Genomic DNA, 21,935 nt, shown 5'->3' with positions numbered 1-21,935 from the left:
GTACAATGATAAGAGAGTAATAAAATTAGTTGATTTTTAAACCTATAATTCATCTCCCCAAAATCTACATGTTAAAATTTTTTTATGGCTTAAGGACTCCACAGGGAGGTACCATTGTTATATTACAAAATCTTTCAAATGTAGAAAGAGTCTCCTCTTTCCAATGATCAAAGTAATACAATCTCATGATTTAAAATTTGGAAAATCTGAAAATGAATAAAGAAGAAAAGAATCACCTAGAATCTTACCACCTCAAAACAATAATTATTAAAATTCTGATATATATCCTTCCTGTCTTTTCCCATGCACTTTTTTCAAATAGCTGTGATCATGGTGTATTTAAAATTCAGGATTCCATTTTTTTTACTTAATATAACAAATATTTCCTCACATTATCAAAAAGCCTTCAATATCATAAATGTTAGTGGCTATATAATATTCAGGTACATGGCTGTGACAAGTTTTATTAAATTTAACCATTTCCCAATTATTAGGCATTTAAAATTCAAATTTCAAATTATTCCCTTAAAACAAATTCCCAGAAATAGAATATTTTAAAATTTCTTGGTATTTATTAGCACCAAATTGTCTTTCAAAACAGTTGTACCCATAAACTGGCCCCAGCATGTGTGAATTTGCCTGTTTCACTAAATTCTCACTAGCTTTATGCGTATTACAGCTACACCTCATTTGATAAGCTTATATCACACTATAGAACATTGCCACCATCACTCTATTAGGCCAAGATATATCTCAGGAATTTTAATCTCAGACGAAGTACCATCTGAATGATTTAATGCATTTATATACATAGTTATCTAAAATTATTTGGAAACCAAGCTTTTAATATCTTCTTAATTCAGGATACCTAAAAATACATATTTTGGTTGTTCTGAATAGGAAAAAAAATGATTTTTAAAAGTACTTACTTGTTCAGGACTCTTGCTATACCAAAGTCCCCAAGCTTTGCAACCATTCCATTCTTGCTAAGAAATATGTTCTATAAATGGAGAAAATGCTACATTGTTTGAGAGATTTCCAGAAAATAAGAGATCAGCTCTGTCTTTGTCTTCTCTCTGAGCTGTTACCTGTGCTTTTATGTCCCTGTGTAAGATCTTCCTGTCATGGATATGTTTTAGTCCTAGAGAAATCTGTACAAACCAACTCAGAATCTGTAGAGGGAACATAAGACACAACTCATGAATAATCTGATGGCCACTGAAATGCCTTCACATTAACATGCACAAAGAGAGAAATAATATATTTGTGTGTGTATTTATATGAATAAAGCTCACAGCTAGACCATCTTATCATATTCTTTTCTTTTCACAGCTAGAAAAATGGAGGCACAGAAAGGCAATCCAGACTTGTTGGTATCAAAGGGAACTCCACATATAGAAAAAGATATAGCAAGGAAGAGCAGGAGGCAGTTCATGACTTTTTTCTTATTTAACACCTAGTTGCTAACTATGTCAGAATAGCAGACAAGCCGCCCTGTTTCCTGATAACCCTAGTACCACTGGTTTTTCCTTTTCAGTGGAAGGAAGGTACCAAGGGCAGAGAAAGAAAGAGGAAGAAGTGGAAAATCTGTGAGGTTATTAAAAATTTTAATGAAATATCAGCATATATGTATATAACATAAAAACAACAAATAGCAACAAATAGTTTACTTCTAAACTTTTTAAAGCTTAATGTTATTTCTTAGTCATGATTTTATCTTATCTTAGCTGGCCATGAGCGTCTTTATTAAAATGTGTTCTAGCCTATAGAGATTTAAACTATTCTAAAATTTCATTGGTTCTTTGTCAGTTGAGTTATACAGAAAGAGGAAAACAATAGGAAAAAAAGCTATATTCCAGATACTAAGATTCAGTTGTAATTTTAGTTCTTTCCCAACAAAGGGAAATGTAATTCAAAGTTCTATAGGGAAAAGCAGTTTTGTTAAATGTGGCAAAATAATACCTAGATAGGAAGAAACGAAGGTTTCTACAAATAATAGAATTTAATATATAATATAAATGAGCATAGGAAGAATGCTTAATTAAATTTACAGAGGTTAGAGATATTGATTCTTTCATCATTCATACATTCAAAATATTCCATTTTAGGGGCTGGCCCCATGGCCTAGTTGTTAAGTTTGGCATGTTCCACATCTGCAGCCCGGGGTTTGTGGGTTCAGATCCTGGGCACAGACCTACACCACTCGTCAGCCATGCTGTGCTGGTGACTCAGCACATAAAAAACAGAGGAAGACTGGCACAGATGTTAGCTCAGGGCTAATCTTCCTAAACAAAAAAAAAGAGACGGACTAGCAACAGATGTTAACTTAGGATGAATCTTCCTCAGCAAAATATTCCATTTTAACTCTGGGAGGAAATTACATGGGCATGATGTCCTTAAATGCTAAAATAGAACAAATAAACAAATGGCCTAAAGAAAGATGGCGGGCCATTCCTGGGCGCTGCTTGAGGCAGTGGCCTTGCCCATCCATCACACAGGTCCTAATTCAGATTCCTCTCCACACACACGCACCTGTCTCCTCCATGAGTACAGCTCCCAAGAGGGTTCCAAAGGAAGCTCAGAGTATAGAAGAAAAACGTGTTTGTGCAAAGAGAAAATGGGAATTGAGACCATTATTCTTCACTTTTTCTCTCTTCTCTCTTAATAACCAATGAAACTAAACAGCCATTGCTAAGAAGAGCTTCTGTGCTCCCTAGCAAAGTGGGATAGCTATTTTAAAACAGAGTATCAAATGGTAAAAGGAAGAAGAGTGAAGCTATAAATATGTCACATTTAAAATGGCTAAGGAACATCTACATTCAGATTTTTTTTAGCCATGAAGATTTATCTCAGAAGCATCCTACATGAGATTGTCCAAAAATAAGACACTATCTTTTCTCAAGCAAACTTCACTCTCAAAGAGATTCAATTTAAGTTCAATTGCAAACATGCTGTGGACTAAATCTATCAAGAATATTGATCTACTATTTTACAGTTTGAATTTCTCTACCAGAAATCATCCTTCATATAAACACAGTCTACTACTTATGGTATTATAAATTTAACCACACTCCCCAAATGAATTAAAAGGCAAATTAGAAGTGTTTTTACCTGATCCTCACTAAATAACACTCCTTGTTGTCTAGTGATCCTTTTCATAAGATCCCCTCCATCACAATACTCCATCACAATAAACAGCCTGTTGTTCTCTGTAAGAAAAGGCATCATTGGGTGCTGGAAGAGTTTCAGGTATTTACAAATCATTTGCCTTTCAAGGTCTAGAAGGTGGAGAATATAACAGAAAAATGCAGTGTGTATATATATATGTGTGTATATTTATATATAGTTCAAAACTGGCTGTAGAATGAAGATGAACTAGGTTCCTTTTTTTTTAAATTTTTATTTATTTTATTTTTTTCCCCCAAAGCCCCAGTAGATAGTTGTATGTCATAGCTGCACATCCTTCTAGTTGCTGTATGTGGGACGCGGCCTCACATGGCCAGACAAGCAGTGCGTCGGTGCGCGCCTGGGATCCGAACCCGGGCCGCCAGCAGTGGAGCGCGCGCACTTAACCACTAAGCCACGGGGCCGGCCCGATGAACTGGGTTCTAATCCCACTTCACCACTTACATTTCTTAGCTCTGTGATTCTGGGCAAGTTATTTTAATTTCTCTGTGCCTCATTACCTCATCTGTAAAATGGAGATAATAATATAGAAACTCCTCTTAGAATTGTTATAAAATGAGTTAATTCATGTCAGATGCTCAGAACGATGCCTGTGCATAATGAGAATTCAGTAAATGTTAGCTATTATTATGAATACATTCCTGCAAGAGATTAGCAATCTGCTGTAAAATGGCAGCTGTGAATCTTTCCCAACACCCCAGGAAGAATTAATAGACCCTTCCTGAAGTTGGGCATAAACTTTTATTTATATGGCACTTATTCAACCATATTGTTGAGTACAATAGACCCTCTTCTACCTGCCCTCTGCCTGACCTACTCACTAGATTACAGCTGGCCACTCAAGGTTACCTCTGGTGGCTACTAGACTCTCTAGGATGCCCTGGGACCTCTGTTCCCACTGATTCTTACCAAGATCACTGTGTTCATTCCCAAATCTATTTATGCCAATTATACTTGTTTTTGCATGTATTACATAAACTGATGAAATATGAATGGCAAAAGAAAGATGTGATTATTTCTACAAAAGCTATGTTGAATACTCGGTAAAACTGAGTAGCTAAAAAAAAAAGTCATTGACCTGAATGTTGGATCGAACAAGTGGAAAATAATCAGTAAAGCTTTAAAAAGATTGTGTACACAGAGTACCTGTAAATTCTTACTCCACTCTAAAGAAAGGAAATTGGAAATTATAAATGAGAGGAGTAGCCAATGTAAGAAAGAATATTCAGAATTCCAATCAGTTAGACTCATAACCAAAGATGAGATTTTGGTCTTATATCAAAAGTTTGGCAAATGGGGCCCAGCCTTGTGGTGTAGTAGTTGAGTTCGTGTGCTCCGCTTCGGTGGCCTGGGGTTTGCAGGTTCGGACCCTGGATGTGGACCTGCATTGCTTGTCAAACCATGCTGTGGCAGAAACCCACATACAAAGTAGAGGAAGACTGGCACAGATGTTGGCTCAGGGACAATCTTCCTCCAGCAAAAAGAGGAAGATTGGCAACTGATGTTAGCTCAGGGCCGATCTTCCTCACCAAAAAGAAAAAAACTTTGGCAAATGATTGTACATTCATAAATTAAAACATGTTTGCATGATTTCCTGCTTAACCAGCTTTCTTCCTTAACCAACTGCCAGCTGGGCTCTCGTTAGAAAAAGGGCTTCTACTAACTTGTTTGTTTCTCCCACTAGTTTGTGGGTTCCCTGAAGACAGAGGCCACACTTTGTTCTTCTGTATTCCCTGCACCTAGCACAGTAGCTGGCACATGGAAGGGCCTTAATAAAGGTTTGTTGAGTGGTTTCATAAAAACATCTAAGGAACACAAAATAATCTCACAAACCAGGCTTATAAGCAACTGTTAATCCTTCTAGTATTTTTCCCTGTTGTTATTAAGGATTCACTAAATGGCAGAATCTCTTGCCAAATATCCATCATTTGCTACCTCCCTCTTTCAAGCTTAAACCAACTTTAAAGTGGGTTATCAGTCACCTAACAGCATCTGCCTTTGGTTGCTTCTAATTCACAAACTGAGTGCTTCTTTCACAGAGCACTTCAATTATTCCACCTCCCTTCTTTTTTTTTTTTTTTTAATTTTATTTGTTTTTTTCCCCCAAAGCCCCAGTAGATAGTTGTATGTCATAGATGCACATCCTTCTAGTTGCTGTATGTGGGACGCGGCCTCAGCATGGCCGGAGAAGCGGTATGTCAGTGCGAGCCCGGATCCAAACCTGGGCTGCCAGCAGCGGAGTGCACGCACTTAACCACTAAGCCATGGGGCCAGCCCTCCACCTCCCTTCTTAAAGGGGAGAGATCCATTCATGTATCAACAGACTTACTGGGGACATGCTAAGGAACGCTGTCCTAAGAATAAAAAACAAATAAGCCATTCTTCCTGCCTTTAAGGAGGTGACAGCCTAGTTGAGGAGTCAGTGAACACATGTGAGAAGAGCTACAGCAGAAATCTGCACACTCAAGGGCAAAGAGAACAAGAGACACTGAATGAAAGTCAGACTGGAGACTCCAGGAAGGGTTTTAAGAAGATGTTTCCTGACATACCCTAATTATCTAGACATCAGTTATTTTCAGGAATGTGTTACTTTTAGGAGAATCGATATTTCTCATAGCTCAGTCATTGAAAGTGCTGCCCCAGCAACAAAGGAATGGCAATTTCAAAACCATGGGAGAATCGGAATAAGGAAACTAAGGAGAAAGGGTTCCGTTTCACTTCCTTTCCACCAACCTCCAACTCACTCAGCCTTACACTGGCTTTCTGTGTTTAATCATTGGATTAAACATGGATTAATCACGGATTAATCATGGCTGAGCCAACCTGAAGAAACTATTCAGGTCAATGAGCATCATTCAGCTCCAAATATGCATATTTTTTCCACTAGCCACAGTGAATTTCATATTTAATGGGGTTAGAACTGTTTGGAAAGATCACCTATGCTCTCAAATTTTCCGTCGGTGTAAAAAAATTAAGCACTCCCCTTTCCTCAGCTGCCACTAAGGCACTGGGTCTTTCCAAGGAAGCTAAGGCCACACCGGGGTAAGGCCCTCACTTCATCCGGCAACTAGCACCACACCCAGCAGCGCCCGCCCAGCACTGGCCCACACCATGACCGCCATCTCTGGAGCTCGCCTGCATCTATTTGGCCCTCATCCTGCAAGATGATGAGGTGACGGTCAGGGACGATAAGATCAATGCCCTCATTAAAGCAGCTGGTGGAAATGTTGAGCCTTTCTGGCCAGGCTTGTTTGCAAAGGCCCTGGCCAATGTCAACACTGGCAGCCTCATCAGCAATGTGGGGGCTGGTGGACCTGCCCCTCCACCACTGCTGCCCAGATGAGGAGAAGGAAGTGGAAGCAAAGAAAGTAGAATCTGAGGAATCAGATGATGACATGGGCTTTGGTCTTTTTGACTAAATCTCTTGTAACATGTTCAACAAAAAGCTAAACTCTTAAAAATAAGTTAATTAAATTAATTAAGCACTATAAAAGGGGGAAAAGTATAAGAAACAATCCTAGTCCTCACAGAACTTCCAATCTCATTGAGGGAAATAAAGAATATACACTACCATTATAATACAGCATATTATAAATGCCACGAGGGATAAGGCCAGCAAGAGTCCGGAAGTACTCAGAGCAGAGCAGGGATCTCTTCAAGTTTAGGGGGTGGGATCTGTGTTTAGTTTTAAAGCACGTATAATATTTGAGAATGCAGAAAGGAGGAAAAGGATAGTGCAAGGCACATCATAGGACAGTAGTTTCTAGAACTATAAAGCTCGTGGGTCACTGACCTTTCAAACTATTGAAGGGCACTAACATCAGGGTTACAATCTTTTTATTTGGAAAATTCAAACATTTAAAAGACTGTAATTAATTCATTAATTACTGTAATTAATTCATTAATGACTGTAATTAATTCATTCTAAAATGTACTTTTTAAAAATCAGGACTGTATCTTACAGACATTGGCATCTTCCAATTGGTTGCTACAGGCCCAGCAGTCTTGATGTTATCACTGCCTGCGTAACTTTTGGAATACCTTAACTAATTTAATTTGCTTACATTTTCCTTTTTATGTATGCACAAGAGTAACAGAAAGTGAAACTCTGTTTAAATAAGTCTAAAAGAGCTCTTTTAATACATATAGAATAAAAATTATAAGTGATAAAGCATTGTATCATAGTCTAATTGGCAGCATTTTTCCTTTTAATTATACATAATGGTGCATCTTACATTCAATGGCATCTAGGTTTGATAAAATGAGATATCATCCGCTATCACATCATTCCATAAAATAAAGGCATTTTAGAGCTAAAAATCTAGGAGGGACACAGAATCAGACTGAAGAATAAAAATATCTTCTGCTATCTCCCCTTGCTCATTGCAGTCTACCCACACTGACTTCTAGCAGGGCTCTGCGACAGGTCTGAGATTCTACCCTACTCACAAGCCTGTGACTATTTTGTGGATGCTGGCAGAACACATGAGACTCCTGGGCCAGAGTCAGTGGACTTTATTACTCCCGGCAAAAGCAGTAGTCAGAGCTTCACATTAGCGCTAGTTCTGTGTCCCCCAAATCCCACGGAGGCAAAACAGATGAGCCTAGATGGACATCTGCACACACAGTGAGCTATATTACAGGAGAGGAACACTGAGCTTGGGGAATCTACCACTTTTATGGTGAGCAGTAAACAAGCCTGCTCTCTGTCTTGGGAGAGATGTTACCTCATCCTTCAAAGCTGCTCGCTGCAAACAGAATCTAGAGAAATAGCCTAGGTAGACAGAGGTTCAGGAACTTGCATTCTTGGCATACCCAGCAAAAATGTGCAGAGATGCTCAGGGCCCATAGCAGACTGCCTCTCCCAAAAGCCTTCTGACTAGTCCTTTAACATATCAGGCCTGTTCTTGCCTCATGCCTTTGCTGTTCTCCTTGCCTAGAAAGCTCTTCTTCAGACATTAGCATGAGTCTTCAAGTCTTTGCTCAAATGTCACCTTCAGAATAAAGCCAATCTGACCACTCTATTTAAAGTTGTTCCCTCTACTCCTGCCTCACTCAATTTCATTTTCCCATAGCACTTATCACCTTGTAACATACCATATAACATATTTATTAATTATGTATACATTTATTGTCTGCCTCTCCCCACTTTTTCTCCCTAGAGTGTAAACTCCATAGTTGTATGGCAGGCAGAATTCCAGGATGGCCCTAGTGCATACACCTTGTAAACTCCCTCCCCTTGAGTGAGGGCTGAACCCGTAAATATGATGGGCTATCATTCCTATGATTGTTATGTTACATAGCAAAGGAGATTTTGCTGATATAATTAAAGTTACTAATTAGCTAACTTTGAGTTGATAGAAAAGGAGATCATACAGGTGGCCTTGATTTAATCACAGGAGCCATTTAAATCTGGGTCTAGAGGTCAGAGAAAGAGCAAGTAAGAGATTCAAAGTGGGAGAGGGCCTATTGAAGGGGCCACACAGCAGGGAAGGGAGGTTAGCCTCTAGAAGTCAAGAACCACCCCCAGTTAACAGTTAGCAAGAAAGTGGACACCTCAGTCCTACAACTGCAATTAAATGAATTCTGCCAACAACCTGAATAAGGCTGGAAGAGAACTATGAGCCTCAGATAAGACAGCAGATCCAATCAAGCGATATCTTCATTTCAACTATGTGTCACCCTGAGCAGAGAATCCAGCTAATCCAAGCCCAGGCTTCTGATCTAGAGAAACTGGGACATGATAAATCGGTGATGGTTTACGCCACTAAATTTGTGGTCATTTGTGATGCAGCAACAGAAAACAATGGTGCAGGGATTTTGGCCTATTTTGTTCACTGATATGTCCCCAAGACCTAGAACATGCCTAGCATGTAATAGGCACTTGATAAATATTTATTGAAGGAATTTAAGTGGAATTAATTTAGTCTTAGGGAAATCTCACATTCTCCTTATTTTTCGTATGTTGCTTCAAACCTATAAAAACGTCACACCTTCTATAGATAAACATTTAATGAACCAGAGCCATGGTTCTTCTGTTCAGACAGAAGCTGTGTGAGGGTAAACAAAGGCTTCATCTACACTCTCCAACAGTCAGGTGCTGCAAGGACCCCTGAGGCTTTCAGATAAGCTTGGTGTTTCAACTCCCAACAATCTGCCAGGCAAACTGGGAGGCATCACAATAGCTCTAGTTTTCCTAAACACAGGGCTGTTCTACTTACAAAATAAATAAATAAGGCTTTCATAAGAAAGTTTAAGTTTACAACATAAACAAACTTAGTGGAGGTTATTTACACTGTAAAAATGACCTCTAATTTTACAATGGTATCTAGTGTCAACTGTCCTCAAATATCCATTTTGCATGGGGTAAAGGCACCCTTGAGTCTATTAAGGTGGTCCAGTCCGTGCACTTACTCAGCAGTTATGTATTGAGGACCTAGTATATGCTAAATGCTGAGGATCAAGTGGTGAGCAAAAGAATTCATTAAGTATACTATCTTAAAGGGAGTCAAATATTAAATCATTTCATAACTGTATATGTATAAATAGACAAACACACAAGTACAAAAGTGCTGTGCAAGATCAGTAAAGGGGGTTATAAATTGAATTGTGATCTCAGAGAAGGCCTGAGGATGAGGAGTTAGGCAGACAGAGGGAGTCACAAATAACCCAAAGAATGAGGAAAAGAACAGTCATCTTAGGCATTATTCTTAGGAATCAGTGAAGAGGAATGTAGGCACTTTATTCAGTGGCTACCCCATCAACTCCCTGCTCCCGTGGACTGCTCAGCCCCCAGGAAGACCTCCAAAGAGTCCTGAGAGCTCCTTTCAATACCTAGTAGTTAAAGAGGGCCATACACAGAGAGTTACTTTAAATGCAGTGGGTTTTTTTTTGGTGAGGAAGATCAGCCCTGAGCTAACATCTGCCAATCCTCCTCCTTTTTTTTTTTTTTTTTGGCTGAGGAAGACTGGCCCTGGGCTAACATCCGTGCCCATCTTCCTCCACTTTATATGGGACTCTGCCACAGCATGGCTTGACAAGCGGTGCGTCGGTGCGTGCCTGGGATCCGAACCCCAGGCCGCTGCAGAGGAGTGCATGCACTTAACCGCTGTGCCACCAGGCCAGCCCTGAATGCAGTGGTTTTAATTGGTAAGAAACATAGTGTAAAAGCTCAAAAAATAGTGGCTATGTTTATTTATTTACTGATTTTTACACCCCTGATGGTGCTGGGAAATATCTAGGTAACATTCCTGCTCCATTAACTACTTATGACCTGTGTATTCAAGCACCCACAATGCTGGGTTCTGGGATGGGGGATGCTCCATGGAGAACCATGGGCATACACAGCCTTATAAACACCTGACATACCGTATACGTGTTTATTGTGTGTCTCCTCCCACTAGAATGTAAGCTCCATGAGGACAGGAATTTTTGCCTGTTTTGTTCACTGCCATATTCCTGGTACCTAGAACAATGCCTGGCAGCTGGTAAGCACTTGACAAATATTTGTTAAGTGAATGAATGGTCTCCGAGCCAAGCTCCTTTCACATATTTTTTTTACCTTTGGAGTCAAGTGACGGATGGACACAGAAGAGATGTTGTATTCAGGCGTAGAGAGGAAGGGAATTGCTTCCTTAAAGATCTCCCCCTCTATTTTGGCCATTTGCTTGGCCATGGCGCGTGGCTGTTTGCTGCCTCTCTGTAAGAGGACTGTACAGCCCCACCCGTTACCCAGGAACATGCAAGGACTCACACGGGCAGAGTATACCTCCTCCATCACCCCGTTATCAGGGTTGGCCAAGTGGCTGCTTTGGCACCAGGAACTCGAGCTCATAAGAAATGTGAGAAACATGCCACATCCTAGCAGAACTCTGAGAGCGACAGTGTGGTGGGCTCTGTGTCTTGCTCTTTTCTCTCACTCACGAAAACAGCACGCTGCATATCTGGGCTGCTCCTTCAGCCTACATCACAGACTTAAGACCTCACACACCCACAGCCAACATGTAATGTGAGTGAGAAATAGATGTGTATTATTGTAGGGGTCGTTACTGCAGCAAAGCTAACCCTCCAATCATGAACTATTTGAGGGAATAAGAATTAAGGAGAGACGGGAAAACTTAAGAAAACTTAGGAAAGCTGTCGACAAAAACTCCCTAGAGAAGAAATAAAGATGATGTCTCAAATTACAATTTAAGTAAATGAGAAAATGAGTTCATTTGCAAAAATTAGTTTATGCACAGTTCTCAGGAACATACCTTTTATAGACGTCTACATGCCTATACTTTATTAAAATACTTTAATAAGAATACTAGAAAGTCAAACCTTGAAATGAACTGAAGAAAGTGACAATGTTGGGATGCTTCATCTTTGCCAGGAGAATGACTTCTTTCTTCGAAGCTTCTTTTTCTTGGATGGGCATCTAAATTATATTAAGAGACAGAGTATTCTATAAAGATAACTGCTTTCAAGAACATGCTTTCTGCTCACTGTCATCTAAAATTCCCCAGCATTTCACTGGCTTTTAATGGCACTTCTGAAACTGATCTCTCAACGGCAGGAAATGACATTTCTAGAATTAGCAGAGTGTCCTATATCCGATCAATGGTTTGTCAATGACAATCATAATCAAGAAAATAAATATTTCTTGTGAAGTTTTGCTGTATCAAAAATTCAAATGGATTGGTGGTATCATATTACAATTATTTATGCATCTGGAAGAAAGTTATTTTAATATTTATCTTTCAGCAGTAAAGGAATTCTTTATAAAAAGGCAATGTTCCAGCAGCAGTCACTGCTGAGAAAAAACAAATTAAATATAATAAAAGAAAATGTGTCATAGATCACATAAAACAGACCAGTAAAGTTCTGTATTAAGACTATTACATTTTTCATTTTCAAATAAAAATTGTTTCTTGTGACTTCATTTTAGATTTGCTATATTTTCTTACCATTCTATTTATCATCTATGGACAATACTTTTCAAATATTTTGGTGCTAATGCTAGTGGCCACATCTCATATCTACCCTTTCTTCCTCATTCTTGATACTATGCCAACTTCTCACTTCTACCCTGACTTCTGGCACCTGCCTGTCCTACACTTCTGGCCTCCACGGGTCACCTGTTCCTCTCCACTGCTCTCTCTGCAAGGTTCTTCAATGTTCGCCCACACATAATGTGTGAGTTCCCAAATTTCTCTTCCTCATTTAGATTTGAGAATTTAAAAAAAATCAACATTCTCAATCCCAGCTTTACTGCCTCCTAGCTATGTATCCTTCAGTAAGTTATTTAAATCTTCTAAGCTTTCTGTATCTTCTGCCCCAATTTAAATTGCATAGTTGGTACACATGAGTTTCAAAACAAAAATAACTGAATTACTCCTACCAGATTTATAGACTTAGCTACTTAACTACTTTAATTACTATTTTTCAAAAGAATATTATAAACAAAATTAAAAGGCAAACAGAGGTAACTGTATTTTTATAATTAGGTAAAAATATTGGAATAATATATGATAAAGATTTTTATATTTATAATACATAAGGAGTTCTGACAAATTAATAAGAAAAAAAGGCAGACAAATTAATAAGAAAAAAAGGCAAACACATTAATAGAAATTTGGAAAAATACATGAATAGGCAACTCACAAAAAATAAAAGAAAGAAAAATGGCTGACAGAAAAAAAAAATCAACCTCACTCAGTAATCAAAAGAACACAGACTAAAACAAAATTTGATATAATGTTTCATCTGTGAAATTGGCAAAGACAAAAAGAATGTTATACACAGTGTTATCCAGAAAGCAGCAAGACAGACACTCAGATACTTCTGGTGTAAGTAGATACATTGGTAAAATCTTTCTAGGAAGGCAATTTTACAATATGTAATAAGCAACTTTAAAATGCTCCTATTTTTGACTTATTAATTCTTCTAGAAATTTATCCAAAGAAAATAATCAGAAACGTACCAAGGATTCTCATACAAAAGGCTTCATTACACTGTTTTATTATTAGTTTTTTAATTACTCTAATAATACACACTTGTGATTTTAAGGAATATTTTAAGCCAGATTAGAAGTAAGATAAAAGTGAAACTTGTCCTTTTCCTCCCCACCCATTCCATGAATTCCTATTCCCTAGGGGTAACTGCTGTTAATTATTAGACCTTTTTATTTAAAGCACATATCGGTAAACATATATACATAGTTTGTTTAACAAAAATGACTCATGTTCTACATACTAGATGTTATTTAATCATAGCAAAAAAAATCAAACAACATAATTGTCTGAAAATAGAAAAAGAGTTGGATAAATTATGGTATTTTTAACCTGATGTCATACTATACAGTAATCAAAAATCAAGGGAGGCAATGTGCTATTGTAGAAAGATCAGGGGAAGAGTTAAAAGGATCTGCTGGTTCCTGTGCATCATTGAGCAAGTTACTCAACCTCTCTGAGCCTCAGCTCTTTCACTGACGATAAGGGCAATGAGATGTACCTTTTAGGGTTATTGTGAGGATTTATTAAGTTGATATATGTAAAACACCTTGGATGGTATGACATATAACAGGCACCAAGTAAGTGGTAACTATTATTATTATTATTGTGAACATTTAATATTATTATATGAGAACATTTTATGACATGAAAAAATTGAATGACATGAAAAAATATTCACAATATATTGCTAAGTGTAAAAAGCTGCTATAAAAGAGTATACCTACCAGGGCCAGCCCAGTGGTGCAAGCGGTTAAGCGCACGTGCTCCGCTGCAGCGGCCCGGGGTTCACTGGTTTGGATCCCCGGCACTGCACTGACGCACCGCTTGGCAAGCCATGCTGTGGTGGCGTCCCATATAAAGTAGAGGAAGATGGGCACGGATGTTAGCCCAGGGCCAGTCTTCCTCAGCAAAAAAAAAAAAAAGAGGAGGATTGGCAGATGTTAGCACAGGGCTGATCTTCCTCACACTCACAAAAAAAAAATTAAAAAAAAAAAGAGTATACCTACCATGACACCAACCATTCTAACAACTTATAAAGTACATTTATGCATTAAATGGAGAGAATTTCACCATGAATTTCACCATTTCAGCCTGGAGAGAAATTCACCATAATGTTAATAGTGATTAAGAGAGAGGTTATAAGTGATTTTTATTCCTTGTCAATAATACAAACAGGGCATGGATCCTTCTAAGCCTTTGATACATACTCATAAACATCCCCTCAGGGTGGTACCAATTTACCTTCCCATCAGCGGAGCAAGAGAGGGCCCACTTTCCCCCATTTTACATTCTTTTTAATCCTCCCCATTTATATAAGCAAAACGTGGTATTTATTGATTTATTTTACATTTAATGAGTTTGAAATTTTTGTATGATGACTTCAGTTACAGGTTTTGTCTTTTTATTGATTTATAAAAGGCCTTTTAGTCAATACTTGCTAATTGGCATTTTGTCAATTTTTGTTCAATTGATTCATAGTGTTTTTGACATATAGAAGCTTTATATTTTTATGTAGTCAAAGCTAGCCATCTTTTCCTTTATGACTTCTGTCCCAGGGAAGGTTTGGGGGCATAGCTGGAGCATTATCAAAATTGTGCTCTAGGAAAGCTGGAGCTGTGAGAAAGCTATTGAAGTGATCCAAGTAACCCAGGGTATTGACAAAAGGAATGAAGCAAATTCAAGGGAGAGAAAGAGTGTTTAGCAAGTAATTGGATGTGGGGAGAGAAAAAATTCACAGATGACCCATAGGGTTTGAGTCTGGATATCATAAGGCCATTGATGTCATGAACACAGCGCACACAGCAGGTGACATGGGTCTGCTTAGAAAGAGGAGAAATTTTTGCTTTGTTTGGGGTACACTTGTGGTAGCCGGCTTCCAAGATGGTCCTCCGTGATCCTCACCCTGAATTCTTGATACACAGAAACTGCGAGATAATAAATGTTTATTGTATAAGCTACTAAGTTTGGGGTAATATGTTACACAGCAATAGATTACTAACACAGATAGCTAGCTGTGTTGAAGATACCTAGCTGGCAGAGGGAACGCAGGACTAGGGAGCTGAAAGATATCGGGGCTGAAGAGAGTTTTAAGAGTGATCTGCTTAGTGGTAAAGACAACTGAGGTGAGACAACTGCCAGGTGACGATGTCCAGAAAGAGAAGAGAGTCAGCAAAGGACAGAGGGCTGGGGACATAGAGAGAGTGAGCAGACAGAGAGGCCTGAGAAAGAGCAGTCAGATAAACAAAAGAGAGAGAGCAGAATAATGTGGAAGGAAGCTCTTCAGGCCACTAGAATAAGAGGTCATTAGAAGTATACCATGGATCCATGAAAAGGGACCTATATTGGTAAATAAAGCATTCTTGCAGAAGCTAATCATCTACACATGAGCTTTAATGTAAGTTTGGGTAGTCTTTTTTCTTTGCAATTCTAAAAATTGTGATAAAATATTTATAACATAAAATGTATACCATTTAAAAAAGTGTACAGTTCAGTGGCATTATGTACACTCGCATTGTACAATTTGAGTATTCCATTTTGTACACATTTTGCACAGAAGTTTTTCTGCTACTCTCATTTATAAATCCTCTAGAAGGCAACCAACAAGACTTGCCTTAAAATTAATTCTAGCATACCATGGACACTGTTGTCCCAATATATCTTAAAACAAACACATCACTAGAGAGGGTGACATAAACTCCAACCAAGGGGAATTTAGCAAAAATAATTCCTTTTTAATTAAATATACTTACTTTTCAAACTCATTAGACTAACAATAATGTACGGTTTTCCTCCATTCACTCAACACATTCAATAATATTTTTGAGACCTATTATGCGCCAGGCACTGTTCTGCATGCTGAGGGAGAGAGATGATAAACGAGTGAAGAAATAAGTGAGCAAAGTCATTTCTGATCATTATAAAGGCTATTAAGAAAATAAACCCGGGGGGTGTGCCAGGAGTGGTTGAGGTTGGGGAGCCTTGGCTAGGATGTTTGGGGAAGGTCCACTTGTGGAGGCAACCTGAAAATAAAGAGAGAGTCAGAGGAAGTGCACCACCCCAGAGCAAAACAGAAAACTCAGAGCAACAGAGGAGGGTGCAACCTCATAGGCCTCACAGGCCACCCTACAGAGGCCGTAGGAGCCAGACGGATGGGATTTTCTTTTTTTTTCTTTATTTCCTTTTCTTTTTTAAAAAAATGAGATCACTGGTTGCTGTTTGGACAATGGACCTTAGGAGATTGTGAGGACAATGGATTTAGGAGGTTAACAAGAGTCAAATGAGGCTAAAGTTCATATTTGTTCATACACACACAAAAATGTGTTTCCTTTTATACTGGATTAAAAGCCTGCTGAATATACCACTGAAAATGAACAGGAATTAGAACTTCTTAACTTACCTTTCCAAAATTGATCTCTTTTATAACGCAGGGCTTGCTATCTGATTTCCCTTTGGCCAAGTAAGCTTTCCCGAAGGCACCTTCCCCAATGGCCTTAACCACATCATATTTATCCATGGTCTCCAATGCACAGAGGTTCCTGGAATTAGAGTAAAGAAATTTTATCGCACACTTTTCATAAACACTAACAAAGTCAGAAAATTGATCACTAAAATGCAAAAGAACTCATTTTGCTAAAACTTTCCTTTCCACCTCGCCAAGACAGTCAGATAACTTTCTTTTGTTGCCAGAAGTAACAAAGTGAGACACAGCTTCTTGGGGTGGGGGGAGCGCCGAGGTCAGACTTGGGTTGTAGCTCAGCTTTGATACACTGTAGTGTTGTGATCTTAGGCAAGTCACTTAACCTCGAAAAACCTCACTTTCCTAATTTCTAAAATGCAAATAACAATACCTGGTTTTGCACATTTGTTCTGAGAATGAAAGATATGATACCTGCGGCGCTTGGCATCTCTCTGTAAAGCAGGAATGTACTTAACGCTCACGTAGTGTTACAGTCCAGCCTTTCTCAGTGGGAAGGTGCTGCCCCCTAGGAGACATTTTGGAAAATTATGGAGTTTTTTTCTGTTCTCAGAGACGGAGAGGCACTACGGCATTTAGAAGCGGTTGGGGCCTCAGATACTAAGATTCTGCGATGCAAGCGACAGTCCCGCACAATAAAGGATTATACGCGGCCCTACAACCTTTGAAAGTCTCTTCACACATTCATGTGCGTGGAAAAATCCGTTTATAATAATCTGCGGCTAGAACCAAACTTTATCTTACATCTAAATACGAAGTAATTTTTGCACAGTTCTAATTAACACTGAATTTTCGAGGAACGCAACTACACGTAAATCAAGACTTGACTGCACTTTGTTTGGAACTTTACCAAGAACTGCTGACCGTTTTTGGAAAATCACGCCCCCACTGGACGCGCTGCTCCTGGTAGCCGAGACCTAACAGTTTGCGGTGGTCACCGTCAGGTGACTCCAACCCTGGCGCGGGCCCCCGGCTACTTCACTGTTTCTTTGAGTGTAGTAGTACCAAGCATTTACAGATGGAAATACAGACTTGATTATAAACTGTTTCCTTGCATTTCTCCTTTATACTACAGTTAGGGCATAATAATGATGTTAAAAAATTGAGTGAGCAGGCAGGTTTTGTTCTTGAGTAATCTGTGTCAGGGTAGGAAGGGGGTACCACTGAGTGGAATGGGGCTTGGAACCAGCTCCGCAGCCAGGGGAGTCTGGGGACACCTGAGGACCGGGTTTTGAGGGAGGCGGTTGCGGAATCGGAACTCGAGGGCACCAGCGCGGGAACTGCGGGACTGCCACTCTCCCGGCCAGGTGGCACCAGGAGGTAGAGTCCCCAGGTTTCGGGAAAAATCCCTCTCCTTTAGGGCCACTCTGGGAGGCGGCCGGCAGGTGGGCGCCGGAGCTCGCGCCTGCCCGGGAGCTCGGTGCGCTGCGCGTTGCCATGGAGACGGACGCGGCCTGGGAAGCGAGACCTGTTCTCTGCAGCCCCGGTCTCCCCCGGCGGGGACTCCATCCCTTTCCCCGCGGCTCCTGGAGTCCTGGGGGCGGCTCGGGGTAAGGACTAAGGGCCGCGTGCCCGCAGCATACCTGCTCCGCCGGCTCCGCGGGGCGAGAGAAGCGTCCCGGGTGGATCCGGGTTCTCGGGGCTGCCGCGCCTCCAGGCGGCCGGGGCGGAGCCGTGCGAGGGAACTGGGCGGGGCACGGCGTCCGGGCGGCAAGAGGACCGCTTCACAATGTTCACCCGGAAGAGGGGTCAGAGGCCAGGGAGTTTGCAGACCAGGCCGGATCACCTCCCGTTGCCTTAGCTCGGGACTCCTGTGCATAACACTCAGCAATCACACGGCTCCTAGTTCTTGTTTACGGTGGACCAGATGCTTTGCATACGTTATCTCTATTTTTGCAACAACCCAGCAAGGTAGTAGTCTCCCAGTTTTACAAATGAGCTAAACTAAGACAGAAAGTTTCTTGCGCAAGGTCTCAAATATTTCGAGAGATGGAGACTGGAACGGAATCCTACTCTTTTGACCAAAGCTGGCGGCCTCCCATAGGATCCTCTTACAAAACTGGCTGCGGCCCAGTGGTCTGCAAACACGCTTCTCTCCCTTTCCGCCACCGGCCTCCGTTGCCCATTCTCCATTGCACGTCAAACTGCTATCTAAAACGTTTCATTACATGTTTAAGTAGCCGAAAAGGATGATTTTCAGCAATTATAAATATTGACACACAACATATCCAAAGAAATCTAAACACCATGGCAATTTGAAACCCACCACCATCCTTTTTTTTTTTTTAAACTAAGCTCTTCTTTAACAATCAGGAAGTTTACATCATTCCTTTCTCTCCCTGAACTCCTATGTCCATAGGTAATGTTTTTCATGCTTCAAAGTCTTATTGATCACCCTACCATATAAATAGAAATTAATTTATATTTCCTAATCATAGGCTTTTATTTATTTTGTGTGTGTGAGGAAGATTAGCCCTGAGCTAACATCCGATGCCAATCTTCCTCTTTTTTTGCTGATGAAGATCGGCCCTGGGCCAACATCAGTGCCCATCTTCCTCTACTTTATATGGGACGCCACCACAGCAGGGCTTGACAAGCGGTGCATGGGTGTGCACCTAGAATCCAAACCTGTAAACCCTGGGCCAGGGAAGCAGAGTGGGCAAACTTAACCACTATGCCACTGGGCAGGCCCCAGGCTTCTATTTCTCGATTCAATTAAAATTACTAGTACACAATTAATCAAAATAAAATATATCACAACACTGATACTTATTAAATATAAAAAGCAAAATTGTATTGGCCTTTCATCTCTTAAAGACCTTAATGAGCTTTCCTCTTCCCCCTCCCAATTAGTCCAATTAGTATCCATAGATGAATGCTTGTTGCTGGAAGAGACAAGGTTCAACACTGATTCTTTTCTGTTTTCCTCTCTCTCTCTTTTTTAAAGCTGTAAGTGCTGTGAAATCCCATTCATAGAAGTAAATAGGAACTGGAAGTTTTGTTAAAAGTGCCCTCAATTCTTGCCTAGTTGTATGTCAAGAATCATATAGTAATCTATCACTAAAAAGGTTTTTTTTTAATTTTATTTATTTATTTTTTCCCCCAAAGCCCCAGTAGATAGTTGTATGTCATAGCTGCACATCCTTCTAGTTGCTGTATGTGGGACGCGGCCTCAGCATGGCCGGAGAAGCTGTGCGTCGGTGCATGCCCGGGATCTGAACCCGGGCCGCCAGCAGCGGAGCGCGCGCACTTAACCGCTAAGCCACGGGGCCGGCCTAAAAATGGTTTCTAAACATCCATCAGTCTCTTGAAATTTCATTAAAAGCAAAACCCTGTGATTTTCAAAAGGATTCGTCATCCAATCAAGACTCATTCAGTCTCTTAATAACTATACATAATTTCAAGTTCCCTTTGTTTGATGGTTTGGAAATGTTTACACCCTGGGGCAATGCTAAGATTTGAGATGACTAAGAGATACAGAATACAGTACTTATGGAAGCTGAGTATCTAGAAATATCCTTAAAACTATCCCTGCCTACCTTAACTCTTGAAAAGTCTTCAAGAAAGTGGTGGAAGAAAAGGAGCTAACCTAAGTAACTTTGAGAAATGGTGTTTTGACTGGAAACTGTAAGAGTAAAGACAATAGGAATAATCCGTAAGCTCTGTAGTTGGGAAATTTGTTTCACATAGGAGTATGGGTTAATAATTTGGAAACTACTTGGCACATATACTGGAGTTGAACAACTAAGTAAGCGGATGGTGGATGCTGGAAGGCAAGTTTCTCCATCAGAGAGAGAAGCTACAGAAAAGCAAGAGGGGAAGCTAGAATAAACTCTGTGGTACTGGAGTAGAGTCCAAGACGTCAGTATGAACCCATGCTTAGCTTAATATACACAAAGATTGAGACATAAAGAAACGACTACAGATGTGTGTGTGTACACACATGGTAGTATACAGATATATCCTAGCCTAGTCTGTCTGCTGAGAGGGCTACAAGCAGTGACACCCCAGTAATAATAAGCATACCCAGCACCCAAATCCTGGTTTCTAAACCAATGAAAGGAACCAGGGCTCCTTGGAGAACCGGCTGATTCTGCGGCTGGAGCAGAAATGGTAAAAGATGAGCCTAGACCATCTTCCTGTAGTGCCAGAGAGTAAGGACGTGCTCAAAACACAAAAGGATGAGGGCATGTCAAAGGGACAGGAGCCAACCTGAAACAACTCCCAATGGCCAAAGCCACAACAATTTAAGCAACAAAACAAATGACGTAGTATTGGATTATACCCCCCCTGGAGGTAGAGCTTAATTCTTCTCCATTTGAGTACAGGCTGGACGTAGTTACTCCCTTAGAGTGAAGAGAGCACGGAAATGGAAAATTAGTGACTTTACAGTGGGGAACCTGGCAGACAGTGCCTTCACCAAGTGATCACGCCATGCTGAGATCATATACCCCCTGACACAAGGTGATGGGAAGGGCATTTCACCTCTGTAGTATTCTTCCCCAAACTCCTTAAGCTCAGTCACATCATGAGAAAAACAGACAAACTCCAATTGAGGGACATTCTACAAAATACCTATTCAATACTCTTCAAAACATCAAGGTCTTGAAAAATAAGAAAAGACTGAGAGACTGTCAGTGACCAGAGGAGACTAAAGATGACCAAATGTCTAAGTGTAAATAAAGTGTGTAGGGGTGAGGGATCTATACCACAGTTTTTATATGTTAGATAAAAGAATTCTTTAAATCTTTAAAAGATGTATGTATTCCATATTTCAGCAGATCCTTAATAATGATCCTACTGTAGTTTCACAACTATTTCCCCCATTCTTCACTTGAGTATTGGTCCCTATACCAGGTCAGGCTTGCGCTATTTCCATACTTGCCCCTGTGAGATCCCTGAGAGGAGGCTATTTCTTCTTTAGTAAAATATTCTCACCTCCCTAAAGCATCACAGTATTAAATGACAGGACTCAGCACGGGTGTGTCATGGTGACCCATACCTGTTGGGATCCCCCTCCCCCTCATTAGCAATAGTTTCACAACACTCTCTAGTTTCTGATACTTTCCATATCAACTCATCTTTGGCTCTATTTCTTTCTTGTGTACAGGACTGCCAACTTCTGACAGGATCTGTGGCCCACCCATCCTGCCCACAACTGATCCTCCAAGCTGGGCTCTGTGCATCCTGTGAGGGATGGGCTGTATTTAAGGATGCCTGGTAGCTGGTAAAGATCATTGATCACTACCCAAAAATAGATCTTACTGAAAAATTGCACA

At 40.2% G+C, this 21,935-nt stretch overlaps 1 protein-coding gene and 1 pseudogene across 1 annotated transcript in view; one reads left to right on the top strand and one right to left on the bottom strand.

Annotated features, from left to right (window-relative positions):
• NEK5 (NIMA related kinase 5) overlaps window positions 1–18,289 on the bottom strand; it is a 69,096-nt gene extending 50,807 nt beyond the window's left edge. Inside the window, exons 1-6 of the mRNA XM_058548081.1 lie at window positions 18,240–18,289; window positions 16,579–16,717; window positions 11,509–11,605; window positions 3,112–3,209; window positions 1,089–1,172; window positions 930–1,000 (exon numbers count right to left, since the gene is read on the bottom strand). Coding sequence (XP_058404064.1) covers window positions 930–1,000; window positions 1,089–1,172; window positions 3,112–3,209; window positions 11,509–11,605; window positions 16,579–16,695 — 467 coding nt within the window. The 5' untranslated portion in view covers window positions 16,696–16,717; window positions 18,240–18,289. The remainder of the gene's footprint in view (window positions 1–929; window positions 1,001–1,088; window positions 1,173–3,111; window positions 3,210–11,508; window positions 11,606–16,578; window positions 16,718–18,239) is intronic.
• LOC131410378 (large ribosomal subunit protein P1-like) lies at window positions 6,302–6,670 on the top strand (annotated as a pseudogene).
• Window positions 18,290–21,935: the final 3,646 nt, after the last annotated feature.

This window comes from Diceros bicornis, chromosome 9, assembly GCF_020826845.1.
Source record: "Diceros bicornis minor isolate mBicDic1 chromosome 9, mDicBic1.mat.cur, whole genome shotgun sequence".
NCBI classification, from domain to species: domain Eukaryota; kingdom Metazoa; phylum Chordata; class Mammalia; order Perissodactyla; family Rhinocerotidae; genus Diceros; species Diceros bicornis.
This window is presented reverse-complemented; position numbering and strand designations above follow the sequence as displayed.